Raw genomic sequence first — 13,581 nt, 5'->3', positions numbered from 1 at the left:
CGTGTATAATTTATAGTTGGCCTCCATATTCTTGGTATCTCTGCATCCACAGATTCAACCAACCATGGACCCTATAGTACTGTAGTGATTACTATTGACAAACATCTGCATATAAGTGGATATGCAGTTCAAACTTGCCTTGTTCATGGGTCAACTGTACCTTAAATGGATGTAGTATTCTTTTTCAATAGTTATGATTTTATAATGGTAAATTAAAACTTCAAGTGATATTTTGAAATTGTACGTTAGTGACAAGTGATAAAAAATATGTATTTTTAATATACAAAATAGTTTTATAGATCAGTAAAAATAGTAAGATATAAAAATAGTAGATACATTGACAGGCAATGGCAAATTAGGGGGGAAAAGGCATTTCAATTTCTGAGAGTATGTTTAGTTTCACTGTTAATAAAAGAAACACAAATAAAAAGAAAGCCTGGTTGAAGACAGTGGATTGTGATCATGCATTAAATGTGCTGATAATGCTTGGTAAAGAGGAAATAAAATAATAAAGCAGGATAAAGTGCAAATAGTAAAAATAGTAGTCATAACATGTTTGTGAAATTTCAAACGTTGTTTATTCCAACTCTCCATCTACTGTGTGCCTACATCCAGAGGGCTGACCATGGCTAGAGAAAAACTTTGAACCATGATGACTGGTCTTATGTAAATTTATGACCATTAACCTCAGTGCTTAATACTGCCTGGTAGTCGTCCTGTTTTGTTTTGTTTTGTTTTTTGGTTTTCTGGCTCACTTACTATCCCAGTATCCTAGAAGATTATTTTATGCTTACTCACTTGTCAACTTCTTTTTTAATCTTTAAAAAAAATTTTTTTTGGCCACGCCACATGGCTTACGGGATTTTAGTTCCCCAACTAAGGATTGAACTCACGGCCTCAGCAGTGAGAGTGCCGAGTCCTAACCATCGGACCACCAGGGAATTCCCAACTTCTAACACTTTGTTTCTCATTCTCATTCTCAGCTCGTAGCTGTTATAAATTTGTTAAATTAATACTTGTTAAGTAGAGCACAGGGTCGTGGATGGTGAGCCATGGTTCAACAACAGACCAGAAGAGAAATTGAAATAGAAAAATTTATTACTCAAAGGTCCTGGAGGAAGTACTTGGCATGCTTCAAGGAACAACACGGGGAGATCAAGGCAGAGTGCAGACAGAGAAGGACAGACCTGGGGCACATGCCTTTATTAAAGTTAATGGGTGGAGTACTTTCAGGTAAGCCCCACAGGAGGTCTTATCTAAGGGGCACATAAGGGAAAGGCGTTGGAAGGCAGGGGAGACTACTGATCAAGGGCTATTGGGGAAGTCATATCAGGGACTTTAATTTACTTGTGACTCTGCAAGCTGCTGTCTCTAGGGCATGCGCTTGCATGAGGGACTAAAGTCAGTTTAAGTTTGCTGTTCTTTGAGTTATGCTCTTGCCTCAGTGCTTTGCACTTGTTACAGGTCCCATGGCTTGGAAAACTCTTCCGTGAGAGCTCCATGTCTCTCACTTCCTTCCTTTAAGTCTCTACCCAAATACCACCTTTAAGGACAGTTATTTGTTAATTATTCAGTAGCAACATGCAACCTTCCTTTTACTCCCCAGTTCTCTAAAGCTAGGCATCTCTTTCTCTGTTACCCTAGTTCACTGTCCTTATTATACTTATAGCCAATTAACATATTATGTATTCACTTATATATCATTTATTTTCAATATCCATAAACTAGAATGTTAATTCCATGAAGGCAACCATTTGGTCTATTTTGTTCACTGCAGTATCCCTGGTCCCTAAGAGAGTGCCTGTCATATAATGAGTGCTCAGTAAATTCTGATGGAATGTAGATATGGATTTGGGGGGTGGTATTTATTTTGTTAGGTACTCTTTTAGTCTGAGAACTCTATTTCTGTAACATTCTCAGCAATTATCTCCTAAAAATATTGCTTTATCTTTCATCCCACTATTATCTGCTTCTAAAACTCTTTAGGCATATGTTGGAGTATCCCAATTAAAACCTACATGTCTTAACTGTGGTTTCATATTTCTCATCTCATTGTTTTTCTATGCAGTATTCTGGATAAATCCCTCATTACTATCCTCCTTTTCACTAATTCTCTTTTTGCTTCTATTTTGAGCTTAGCCCATTTAATTGTTTTTTGATTCGTTGATCATAATTTTTATTTTCAAGGTTTTTTTTTTTTTTTAAATGAAGTTCTATTTTTAAAAAATTTATTTATTTTATTTTTGGCTGCGTTGGGTCTTCGTTGTTGCGGGCTTTCTCTGGTTGTGGCCAGCTGGGGCTACCCTTCATTGTGGTGCACGGGCTTCTCGTTGTGGTGGCTTCTCTTGTTGCGGAGCATGGGCTCTAGGCACGTGGGCTTCAGTAGTTGTGGCACGCAGGCTCAGTAGTTGTGGCTTGCGGGCTCTAGAGCGCAGGCTCAGTAGTTGTGGTGCACGAGCTTAGTTGCTCTGCAGCATGTGGGATGTTCCCGGACCAGGACTCGCACCTGTGTCCCCTGCATTGGCAGGCGGATTCTTAACCACTGCGCCACCAGGGAAGTCCTGTATTTTCAAGGTTTCTAATAGATTGTTTAGATCTACTTGTTTTTGTTTTATTTCTTGTTTTTGTTTATAATTTAGTCATTCTTTTATGTCTTTAAAGATACTTATTTTAAAATCTTTTTCAGAGTGTTCTAATGTTTTCATTTTGTCTAGAATGATTGCTTCACATTATTGCATTAGTGTGTGCATGTGTTGTGTTTGTGTGTAGAGCATGTTTTTTCTTAATGTGTTTTGGATTTTTTGTCTGTGGTCACATCTTGTGTGGGAGGGTTGCTGTTATGGTTCTCATCCTCTTCTTTCCCCACTACTCCTCCTTTTCTAATGCTTTTTTCTCTAGAAATTTTGTTCTTGTCACTAAATTGTCACCCTCACCACAACCCCCCATCCTGAAATAGGTTTTATATTGGTAGTTTGGGGCTCTTAGCCAACAGTACAACAGAGGATTTACTATACTTAGTACATGAGCTGTGGGGTGCTTTGGCTCAGCCTGTGATTGGATGCTGTATCTATAAACTTTTGCCTTTATAGACTTTCATGTAAGCCTTAATTCCAGGCAAGGATGGGCAGAAGTTTTTTCAGCCTTCTTTCAGGTGATGGGAGTTCCACCCCAGTCTCTGATTTAAAACAATGGGCCTGGCTATGCTTCTACTTATTGAGCAGGACATGTTTATTCCCTGTAGTCTCCAGGAGCCAGCCTCCTTTCCACCTTAGCCTGCATCTGGATCTGGACAGCAGACAGCAGCTTCATCCCCATTCATAGCATTGTATTTCTGTTTAGTTTGTGATCCTCAGATGTGACTGTGTCTCCTTAATTTTTTTCCTTTGTGTTTTTCTATTAATACTATAATTTAGAGAATATAGAAGAGCCTCAAAGTGTGAACTTACTATGCTAACTTATTGGAAGTCTAATTTAAAAATTTTTAATGTATTATTATGCCATCTGCATCTATCTCCTTTAACTAGTGGTGTGCTTTTTTTGTTTTTCGTTTTTTTAATTGAAATATACTTGACATATAATATTATATTAGTTTCAGGTGGACTACATAGTGATTTAACATTTATATACATTATGGGATGATCATGATAAGTCTAGTAATCAACTGTCCCCATGCAAAGTTATTACACTCTTATTTACCCTATTCCTTATCCTGTATGTTGCATCCCTGTGGTTTATTTATTTCATAACTGGAGGTTTGTACCTCTAAATCCAATTCACCTATTTCCCTTCCCTCCTTCTCTGGCACTACCCATTTGTTCTCTGTATCTATGAGCCTTCTTCTGTCTTGTTCTGTTGTGGTTTTTTTTTCTTCTGTTTTTCAGATGTCGCAGATAAGTGAATTTATACGGTATTTGTCTTTCTCTCTCTGACTTATTTCATTTAGCATAATTCCTCCTAGATCCATTCATGTTGTTGCAAATGGCAAGGTTTCATTTTATTATACCTAAGAAATATGCCATTGTGTATATATACCACATCTTTATCCATTCATCTACTAAGGGGCACTTAGGAGGCTTCCATACCTTGGCTATTGTAAATAATGCTACAATGATCATTAGTACGCTTATATCTTTTTGAACTAGTGTTTTTGTTTTCTTTGGGTAAATACCCAGAAGTGAAATTGCTGGATCATTATGGCAGTTCTATTTTAAACTTTTTAAATTTTTTGAGGAACCTCCATACTATTTTTCATAGTGGCTGCACCAGTTTACATCCCCACCAACAGTGCACATCCTCACCAATACTTGCTATTTGTTGTCTTTTTGATGATTGCCATTCTGACAGGTGTGAGGTGGTACGTCATTGTGGTTTTAATTTGCATTTCCCTTATGATTAGCGATGTTGAGCATCTTTTCACGTGTCTGTTAGCCATCTATATATCTTCTTTCGAAAAATGTCTATTCAGGTCATCTGCCTATTTTTTATTTTAATTTTATTTTTTTTGGTGTTGAGTTGTATGAACTCTTGGTATATTTTAGATATTAACCCCTTATCATCAAACATACTGTTTGTAAATATCTTCTCCTATTTAGTATGCTTCCTTTTTGTTTTGTTGATTGTTTCCTTCATTGTGCAAAAGTGTTTGAGTTTGATGTAGTCCCATTTTTTTATTTTGCTTTTGTTTGCCTTGCCTGAGGAGGCAGATCCAAAAAAATAAGCTGTGACTGATGTCAGAGAACATAGTGCCTAGGTTTTCTTCTAGCAGTTTTATGGTTTCAGGTCTTTTATTTAAGTCTTTAATCCATTTTGAGATTTTTTTTATGGTGTGATAAAGTGATCCAGTTAGATTTTTTTTTTTTGCATGTAGCTGTCCAGTTTTTCCAATACCATTTATTGAAGAGGTTGACTTTTCCCCCATTGCATATTCTTACCTCCTTTGTTATAGATTAATTGACCATATAAGCGTGGGTTTATTTTTGGGCTCTATTCTGTTCCATTGGTCTATGTGTCTGTTTTTGTGCCAGTACCATACTGTTTTGATTACTGTAGCTTTGTATTATGGTTTGAAATCAGAGAGTGTGATACCTTCAGCTTTGTTCTTCTTTCTCTAGGTTGCTGTGGCTATTCAGGGTTGTTTTGTGTTTCCATACAAATTGTAGAATTATTTGTTCTAGTTCTGTGAAAAGTGCCATTGGTATTTTGATAGGTATTACATTGAATTGTAGATTGCCTTGGGTAGTATGGTCATTTTAACAACATTGATTCTTCCAATTTAAGAACATGGTATATCTTTTCATCTATTTGGGTTACCTTAAATTTCTTTCATCAGTGTCTTATAGTTTTCATAGTATGAGTCTTCTACCTCTTTGGTTAGATTTATTCCTAGGTATTTTATTCTTTTTGATGCAATTGTAAATGGGATTTTTCTTAATTTCCCTTTCTGATAGTTACTTGTTAGTGTATAGAAATACAACTGATTTCTGTATGTTGATTTTGTATCCTGTAACTTTATTGAATTCATTTATTAGTTCTAACATTTTTTTTTTTGTAGCTTCTTTAGGATTTTCTATAGTATCATGTCATCTGCAAACAGTGGCAGTTTTACTTTTTCCTTTCCAATTTGGATTTGTTTTATTTATTTATTTTTCTAGTCTGATTGCTGTGGCTAGGACTTCTAATACTATTTTGAATAAAGTTCTGAGAGTAGGCATCCTTGTTTTGTTCCTGATCTTAGAGGAAATGCTTTCAACTCTTTACCTTTGAGTATTATGTTGGCTGTGGGTTTGTCATATATGGCCTTTACTATGTTGAGGTAAGTTCCCTCTATTTCCACATTCTGGAGAGTTTTTATTGTAAATAGGTGTTGAATTTTGTCAAAAGCTTTTTCTGCATCTACTGAGATGATCATATGATTTTTATTCTTCAGTTTGTTAAGGTGGTGTATCACATTGATTTGTGGGTATTGAACCATCCTTGCATCCCTGGGATAAATCCCACTTGATCATGGTGTATGATCCTTTTAATGTATTGTTGAATTTGGTTTGCTAATATTTTGTTGAGGATTTTCAACAAAAAATCCTGTAATTTTCTTTTTTTGTCTTTGTCTGGTTTTGGTATCAGGGTGATCCTGGTCTTGTGGAATGAGTTTGGAAGCATTCCTCCCTCTGCAGTTTTTTGGAATAGTTTGAGAAGCCTATGTGTTAATTCTGCTTTAAATATTTGGTAGAATCCACCTGTAAAGCTGCCTGGGCGTGGACTTTTGTTTGTGGGGAGTTTTTTGATTACTGATTGAATCCCATTACTGTTAATTGGTCTGTTTATGTTTTCTCTTTCTTCCTGATTCAGTCTTAGGAGTTTGTATATTTCTGGGAATTTGTCTACTTCTTTTAGGTTGTCCGTTTTATTGGCATATAATTGTCCACAGTAACCTTTATGATCCTTTGTATTTTTATGGTGCTGGCCTTAACTTCTCCTTTCCCATTTCTGATTTTATTTATTTGGACCATTTCTCTTTTTTTCTTTTTTTTTTTTTATAAATTTTATTTATTTATGTATATATGTATGTATGTATGTATGTATATGTATTGGCTGCGTTGGGTCTTCCTTGCTGTGCGTGGGCTCTCTCCAGTTGTGGCTAGCGGGGGCCACTCCCCGTCGCAGTGCGCAGGCCTCCCACCGCGGCGGCCTCCCCTGTTGCGGAGCACGTGCTCCAGGTGCGCAGGCTTCAGCAGTCGTGGCTCGTGGGCTCTAGAGCGCAGGCTCAGTAGTTGCTCCGCGGCATGTGGGATCCTCCCAGACCAGGGCTCGAACCCGTGTCTCCTGCATTGGCAGGCGGATTCCCAACCACTGCGCCATCAGGGAAGCCCTCTCTTTTTTTCTTAATGAGTCAGTTTTGGATAGAATGTTCTGTATATATTGATTAATTACATCTGGTCTAACGTGTCATTTAAGGCCAGTGTTTCTTTATTGATTTCTGTCTGTATGATCTGTCCATTGATATTAGTGCTGTGTTAAAATCCCCTACTGTTATTGTATTACTGTCAATTTCTCCCTTTATGTTTCTTAATATTTTCTTTATGTATTTAGGTGCTCTTTGCTTAGTGTATGTATATTTACAATTATTATATCTTCTTGTTGGGTTGATCCCTTGATCATTATGTAATGTCCTTCCTTGTCTCTTGATACAGTCTTTAAAGTCTATTTTGTCTAAGTATTGCTACCCCAGCTTTGTTTTTTGTTTTCATTTGAATGGAATTCCTTTCTCCATCCCCTCACTTTTAGTCTGTGTGTATCTACATCTGAAGTGAATCTTGTAGGCAGCATAGATATAGAACTTATTTTGTGTCCATTCAACCACTCTTTGTCTTTTGATTGGAGCATTTAGTCCATTTACATTTAAAGTAATTATTTAATAGCTATGTATTTATTACCATTTTGTTAATTGTTTGGAGATTGTTTTTGTAGGTTTTTTTTGTTCATTCTCTTCTTGTTCTTTTGTTTGCTCTCTTCCCTTATGATTTGATGACTATCTTTAATGTTATGTTTGGGTTCCTTTCTCTTTTTTGTTTGTGTATTTGATATAGGTTTTTGATTTGTGTTTACCATGAGGTTCATATATAACAACCCATATATATGTGATTAATTTAAGTTGATGATCTCTTTAAGTTCAATACAGTCAAACAACCCTACATTTTTACTCCACCCATCCCCACATTTAATGTTTTTGATGTCATGTTTTACTTCTTTTTGTATTTTGTATCCTTTACGTATTATAATAATTACTTAGTATGGATATGGATGATTTTACTATTTATGTCTTTTAACCTTCCTACTAGCTTTATCAGTGACTGATGTACTACCTTTACTGTATGTTTATCTTTACCAGTGAGATTTTTCTTTCATAATTTTCGTATTTCTAGTTGTGGCCTTTTTTTCTGCTTATGGAAGTTCCTTTAACTTTTCTTGAAAAGCCATTTTAGTGGTGCTGAACTCTTTCAGCTTTTGCTTGTCTGTAAAACTCTATCTTTCCTTCAAATCAGAATGATAGCCTTGCCAGGTAGAGTATTCTTGGTTGTAGACTTTTTCCTTTCATCACTTCGAATATATCGTGTAACTCCCTTCTGGCCTGCAGAGTTTCTGCTGAAAAGTCAGCTGATAGCCTTATGTTAGTTCCCGTGTACTTAACAGGTTGCTTTTCTCTTGCTGCTTGTAAGAGTCTTTTATTTTAATTTTTGCCATTTTAATTATGATGTGTCTTGGTGTGAACCTCTTTGGGTTCATCTTTTTGGGGAGTCTCTATGATTCCTGGCCTTGGATGTCTGTTTCATTCCCCAGGTTAAGGAATTTTTCTGGTATTATTTCTTCAAATAAGTTCCCTGCTACTTTATCTCTCTCTTCTCCTCTGCCACCCCTATATGCAAACGTCAGTATGCTTGATGTTGTTCTAAAGGTCTCTTAAACTATTTTCCTTTTTAAAAATTTTTTTTTCTTTTCTGCTTGGGAGAATTCTACTGCTCTGTCTTCCAGGTGCTGATCCTTTACTCTGTATCATCTAATCTACTGTTGATTCCTTCTACTGTATCTTTTATTTCAGTTATTGTATTTTTCAGCTCTTGTTTGGTTTTTCTTTATATTTTTAAACTCCTTTTGGAATTTCCACTGTGTTCATCCAGTTTTCTCCCCAGTTCATTGAACCTCTTTTTGATCATTACTGAATTCTTTTTCAGGTAGATTGTTTATCTCTACTTTGTTTAGTTCTTTCTTTTACTGAGGTTTTGTGTTATTTGTTTGTTTGGAACATATTTCTCTGTCTCCTCATTTTGCCCTATTCTCTATGCTTATTTCTGTATGTTAGGTCAGTCAGTTACATTTCCCAATTTGGAGAAGTAGCCTTATGTAGGAGACACTCCATGGGGTCCAGTAGCACACTCCCCTCTCATCACCAGAGCTATGTGCTCTAGGGGTTCTCCTTATGTTGGCAGCATGTATCCTTCTGTTGTGGTGGGGCCAACTACTGTGGATATGTTGTTAGGCAGAGCTGGCCCCTGGCCCAACTGGCTGTGAGGCTGTGCCTCATGCAGTGGCTGTAGGCCTGCTGGAGAAAAAGGTAGGTTTTCTGTGTCATTGGCTGTATGCCCAGGGGAGCCTGGGGCTGGGTCCTTGCATAGCTGTCTGTGCAGCCTGGGGTGATTTACAGCTGGTGCTAGCCCACAGGTGGGTGCCAAGTCCCCTGGTGCTAGTAGGGTAGGGGGAGGATTCCAAAATGGTACTTGCCAGTGCTGGTGTTATTGCAGTAGAACAAGTCCCCAGAAATGGCTGCCACCAGCATCTCTGTCCCCCAGGGGGTCCCAGTGGCCTCTTGCTTCTCCAGGAGGCTCTCCAAGACCAGCAAGTGGATCTGATCCAGACTCTTTTCATACCGCTGCCTCTGCACTGGAACTTGGACTATGTGAGATTTTGTGCATGCTTTTTAAAGGCGGAATCTCTGTTTCCCATAGCTTCCAGCTCTCCTGAACATGAACCCCACTGGTTTTCAAAGCCAGATGTTCTGTGGTCTTATCTTCTTGGTGTAGGATATCTGGGCTGGAGAGCTTGACATGGCACTCAGATCCCTTGCTCTTTGGAGAAGACCTCTAAAATTGTGATTATCCTCCCAATTGGGGGCCACCAATCCTGGAGTGTGGATCCTGACTATATTGAGTCTCTACCCTCCCTAACCATCTTATTGTGGTTTCTTCATGTCTTTATTTGTGGAGTATCTTTTCTGCTAGTCTTCAGTTTACTCTCATAAATAGTTGCTTCATAAGTAGTTGTAATTTTCATGTTGTCCAGGGAGGGAGGTGAGTTCAGGGTCTTCCTACTCTGCCACCTTGGTCACCAGCAGTGGAATGCTTTTATGATTGGTGTCTCTTAATTCTAATATCCCCTGTGCCTTCTAAGCTCCTTTGCTTCATCTCTTTCTTAAGTAAGGGTTCTTTCTTTCTTCTTACCTGTATACTTTGTGATTCATGAGTGATTTAGGTACAGATTTCTATTTATTTTACCTATTTTTAAAGTTTAAAAAAAATATAACTGAGCACCCAATACAGTTCTCCCCGATTTATTTATTTATTTATTGGCCACACCCCACGGCAGGTGGGATGTTAGTTACCCGACCAGGGATTGAACCTGTGTGCACTGCATTGGAAGTGCGGAGTCTTAACCACTGGACTGCCAGGGAAGTCCCCCCCATTTATTTAATGTTGGTTATTAGTAAGTTTTCTCTCTTTTGAGGCTTTTACTTAAAAAATGATAACTATTTTATTTATTTATTTATTTATTATTATTTTATAATTTTATTTATTTATTTATTTATTGCTGCATTGGGTCTTCCTTGCTGTGTGCAGGCTTCCTCTAGTTGTGACGAGTGGGGGCCACTCTTGGTTGGGGTGTGCTGACTTCTCAATGCGGTGGCCTCTCGTCGCGGAGCATGGGCTCTAGGCATGCGGGCTTCAGTAGCTGTGGCACGTGGGCTCAGCAGCTGTGGCTCGAGGGCTCCAGAGCGCAGGCTCAGCAGCCGTGGCGCACGGGCCCAGTTGCTCCGCGGCACGTGGGAGCCTCCTGGGCCAGGGCTCAAACCCGTGTCCCCTGCATTGGCAGGCGGACTCTCAACCACTGCGCCACGAGGGAAGTCCCTGATAACTATTTTATTCTTAACATAATTGCATATATAAAGCGTTTACATTAACAAGAGCATATTAACATATTCAGTAATTATTTTAAATTTATGATATAGTGGCTGTTGTAATCAAGATTAAATGTGTTTTAATATGTTTTGTAATGCATCTAAATATAGAAACTAAACTTTTTTTTAGTATGAACTTGTCTTAGTTGTCAGCAGTTGTAAGTTGTCTCTTGCCATATGGTTTCTGATTAATTCTGAAAGGGCTGTCAACTTCTGATAATTTAATTTTCTATATTTTAATGTGAAACTCATTATCAGGATGTGAAAATTTAAAGAATTGGCTACCAGTTATGACTAATAAACTTTCAATATATATATTTTTTGTTTCTAGAGAAAAACAGAAATCTGAAGCAAAAGACAGAAAAGTTTTAGAAATTCTGCAAGTCAAGGATGCTAAAATACAAGAATTGGAACAGGTTGGTGTTACAACAGAAAATACTAAATTTATAATATTTGTTCCAGGTAGTAGGTCTTTACAAATATTTAAAAATTTTTTTGCAATAATGTTCATAAAGAATATCAGGGTCATTGTGTCAAACTATTACTATAGTCAAATTACTATAGTACTTTAGTCAGTTATTCTTTGTTTTCTGAATTAATAGACTATGTTATTTATACAATAAAACTCTTAAGATGATATTGTAATTTTATAGTAGTAAGTATCAATCAATCACTTTTTGTTGAAATCTGCTTTTTTTTTTTTAACAATTATCATTCACTTCTGAAACTTAGAAATTTTAAAACGGTTTAATTTGTAGAAAAGATTTAACAACTGGGATGATTCTATTTGATCTTTTGAAAACTTGCATTTGCAAATTATGCAATTCTATAATTGTAATTATACAATTACATATAACTATATATTTTAAATTTTATTATACTCAGTATATTATCACTACAAAAATCCATATGGTCATTGCTTCCAGGAATAATCTTCAAGGTATTAACATCTTAAAAATAAAGGTGAAAGAAATTTAGGAATGGCCTATATCGTGATATAATATTTAAATTCATTTTATACCCAGTAGCTCTTTATAGGCTAAATTATCTGTATTTTCTAGATTAAATGAAGGTTCTTTCTGGCACCTATGCTCTTCCGACTTCTTACTCTATTTTCCTTCCTAGCCAATTAAACAATCATGAGAACTTTCATCTAAAGTTGGTTATTGTTATTAAGTTGTTTTATTAAAGGACTAAAAATGGAAGTTAATGTAGATAAAAGATTAAATAATTTTTTCATTCTCTACATCCATATAAACTTGTTCTAAAATTGAATATAGATTCCTATATGACATATAAATTTGAAATTTATACCTTTTCTAGCATTGTATTTTCCTTATGAAAATGTCATAATTGGTGCTATAATGATAAAAGTTTAAAAATAACTTTTTGGTTTATTTTGGGAAAAAGCAGTTGTATTTGCCACTCGAATATCAAACAATATCCAAATGAATTTTAAGATAGATAAGTATTGCCATATGCCTTGTATATTAATTAGGCTAGTCTAAGCTGCCTAATAGATACAATGTTAAGACTTGGAAGTGGCAAACATAATTTGTACCAGCATTTCATTGAGAAAAACCAGTCATGGCCACTGCAAGATTCAGGGGATTTGGGAAAATGTAGATCCAGGCTGAGCAATCTCTTCCTCAGTCACAAGTCTGTTCTGTGGGGGAGAATGGATTTTGGCACTCTTTCTGATATCCTTTGGCATTAAGTTTGCAATACTTTAGGGAATGCTCAGTTTACCAGGTCTAGATGATAATAGCGTAACGTTTTAAAAAATGTTGACTTTCTTAAATGACAATATATTTTTCCTTTGTCTTTGCTAAATTCTTTTTCTGCTTCCTTTTCCTTGGGTAGATATTATTTCATTATTTACTTTTTGAGTAGAATCGTTTAGCTCATAAAATATTAAATGCCCATGAGAGATGTTATTTGTTTTTTAGGCACCTAATTTGTTTTCTAGGGCCTTTAATTTCTTAGCCTAAACCATGTGTACTTTTGTGCAATAATGGTTGTCACTTTCTACAGGGTATATTTTCAGTTTAATTCAACAAATTGCTGTATTAAATGTAGACATTATCTTGTGATGGTACTGTGGAAAATTCAGAGTGAAATTTCTTGCCTTTAATGATTTCTAAGTCTCTATGAGCAGTAGGGTGGGGATAAAAGTGAGGTGCAAGTAACCATATTTTGCTACATTAGATTAAGGTTCTGTGAGGGTGGGGACCCTTGTATACCCAACATCTAATATTTACCATATTGCCTGATTTATAATAGATGCTCTTTGAATATTTTAAAATGTGTGACTTAAATTGAATAAAACCAATGTATTTTAAGTGCCATGAGAGAATCACAAGCAGAATGCTATAAAGATTCGAAGGAAGGAGAGATTAAATTCTGTGGAGAGGTCTTAAGGTATTCAAATGGTTTTAATCGGTAGAGATTATAGGAGGATTTGCCCATGGTGAACATCAGGCAAAATTCTTGAAGGTGGGAGTGTAGAGTATGTTTGGGTGATACTGAAATTTATAGTTTGTTTCATAGATAATATGTAGCCGTGTAGGCTGAGATAAGATGAATGTTATATTGGACCTGTATTAAGGAAAGGCCTTGATTGCTTGAATGAAGTAGTTGGACTTACAGGCCAAAGGAATCTATCTAAGCTTTTCATTCACTTAAATTAATTAATCTGTAATCTCTGAAAATAAAACTGATAATCCAGTATACAATTAGAAAAAGAAAAGCAGAAAGTAGAATGATCTGTAAGGAGATTATTTCATAGTATAAGAGTAATGACATGAACCTGAACTACTAGTTTTGCAAGAATTAAAGATATATAAATTAGAACCATA

General features: G+C 36.2%; 1 protein-coding gene across 1 annotated transcript in view; it reads left to right on the top strand.

Annotated features, from left to right (window-relative positions):
- Positions 1–13,581, top strand: part of CNTLN (centlein) — a 341,712-nt gene that overhangs the window by 72,631 nt on the left and 255,500 nt on the right. Inside the window, 1 exon segment of the mRNA XM_036856331.1 lies at positions 11,055–11,139. Coding sequence (XP_036712226.1) covers positions 11,055–11,139 — 85 coding nt within the window.

This window comes from Balaenoptera musculus, chromosome 6 (assembly GCF_009873245.2).
Source record: "Balaenoptera musculus isolate JJ_BM4_2016_0621 chromosome 6, mBalMus1.pri.v3, whole genome shotgun sequence".
In the NCBI taxonomy this organism is placed as follows: domain Eukaryota; kingdom Metazoa; phylum Chordata; class Mammalia; order Artiodactyla; family Balaenopteridae; genus Balaenoptera; species Balaenoptera musculus.
This window is presented reverse-complemented; position numbering and strand designations above follow the sequence as displayed.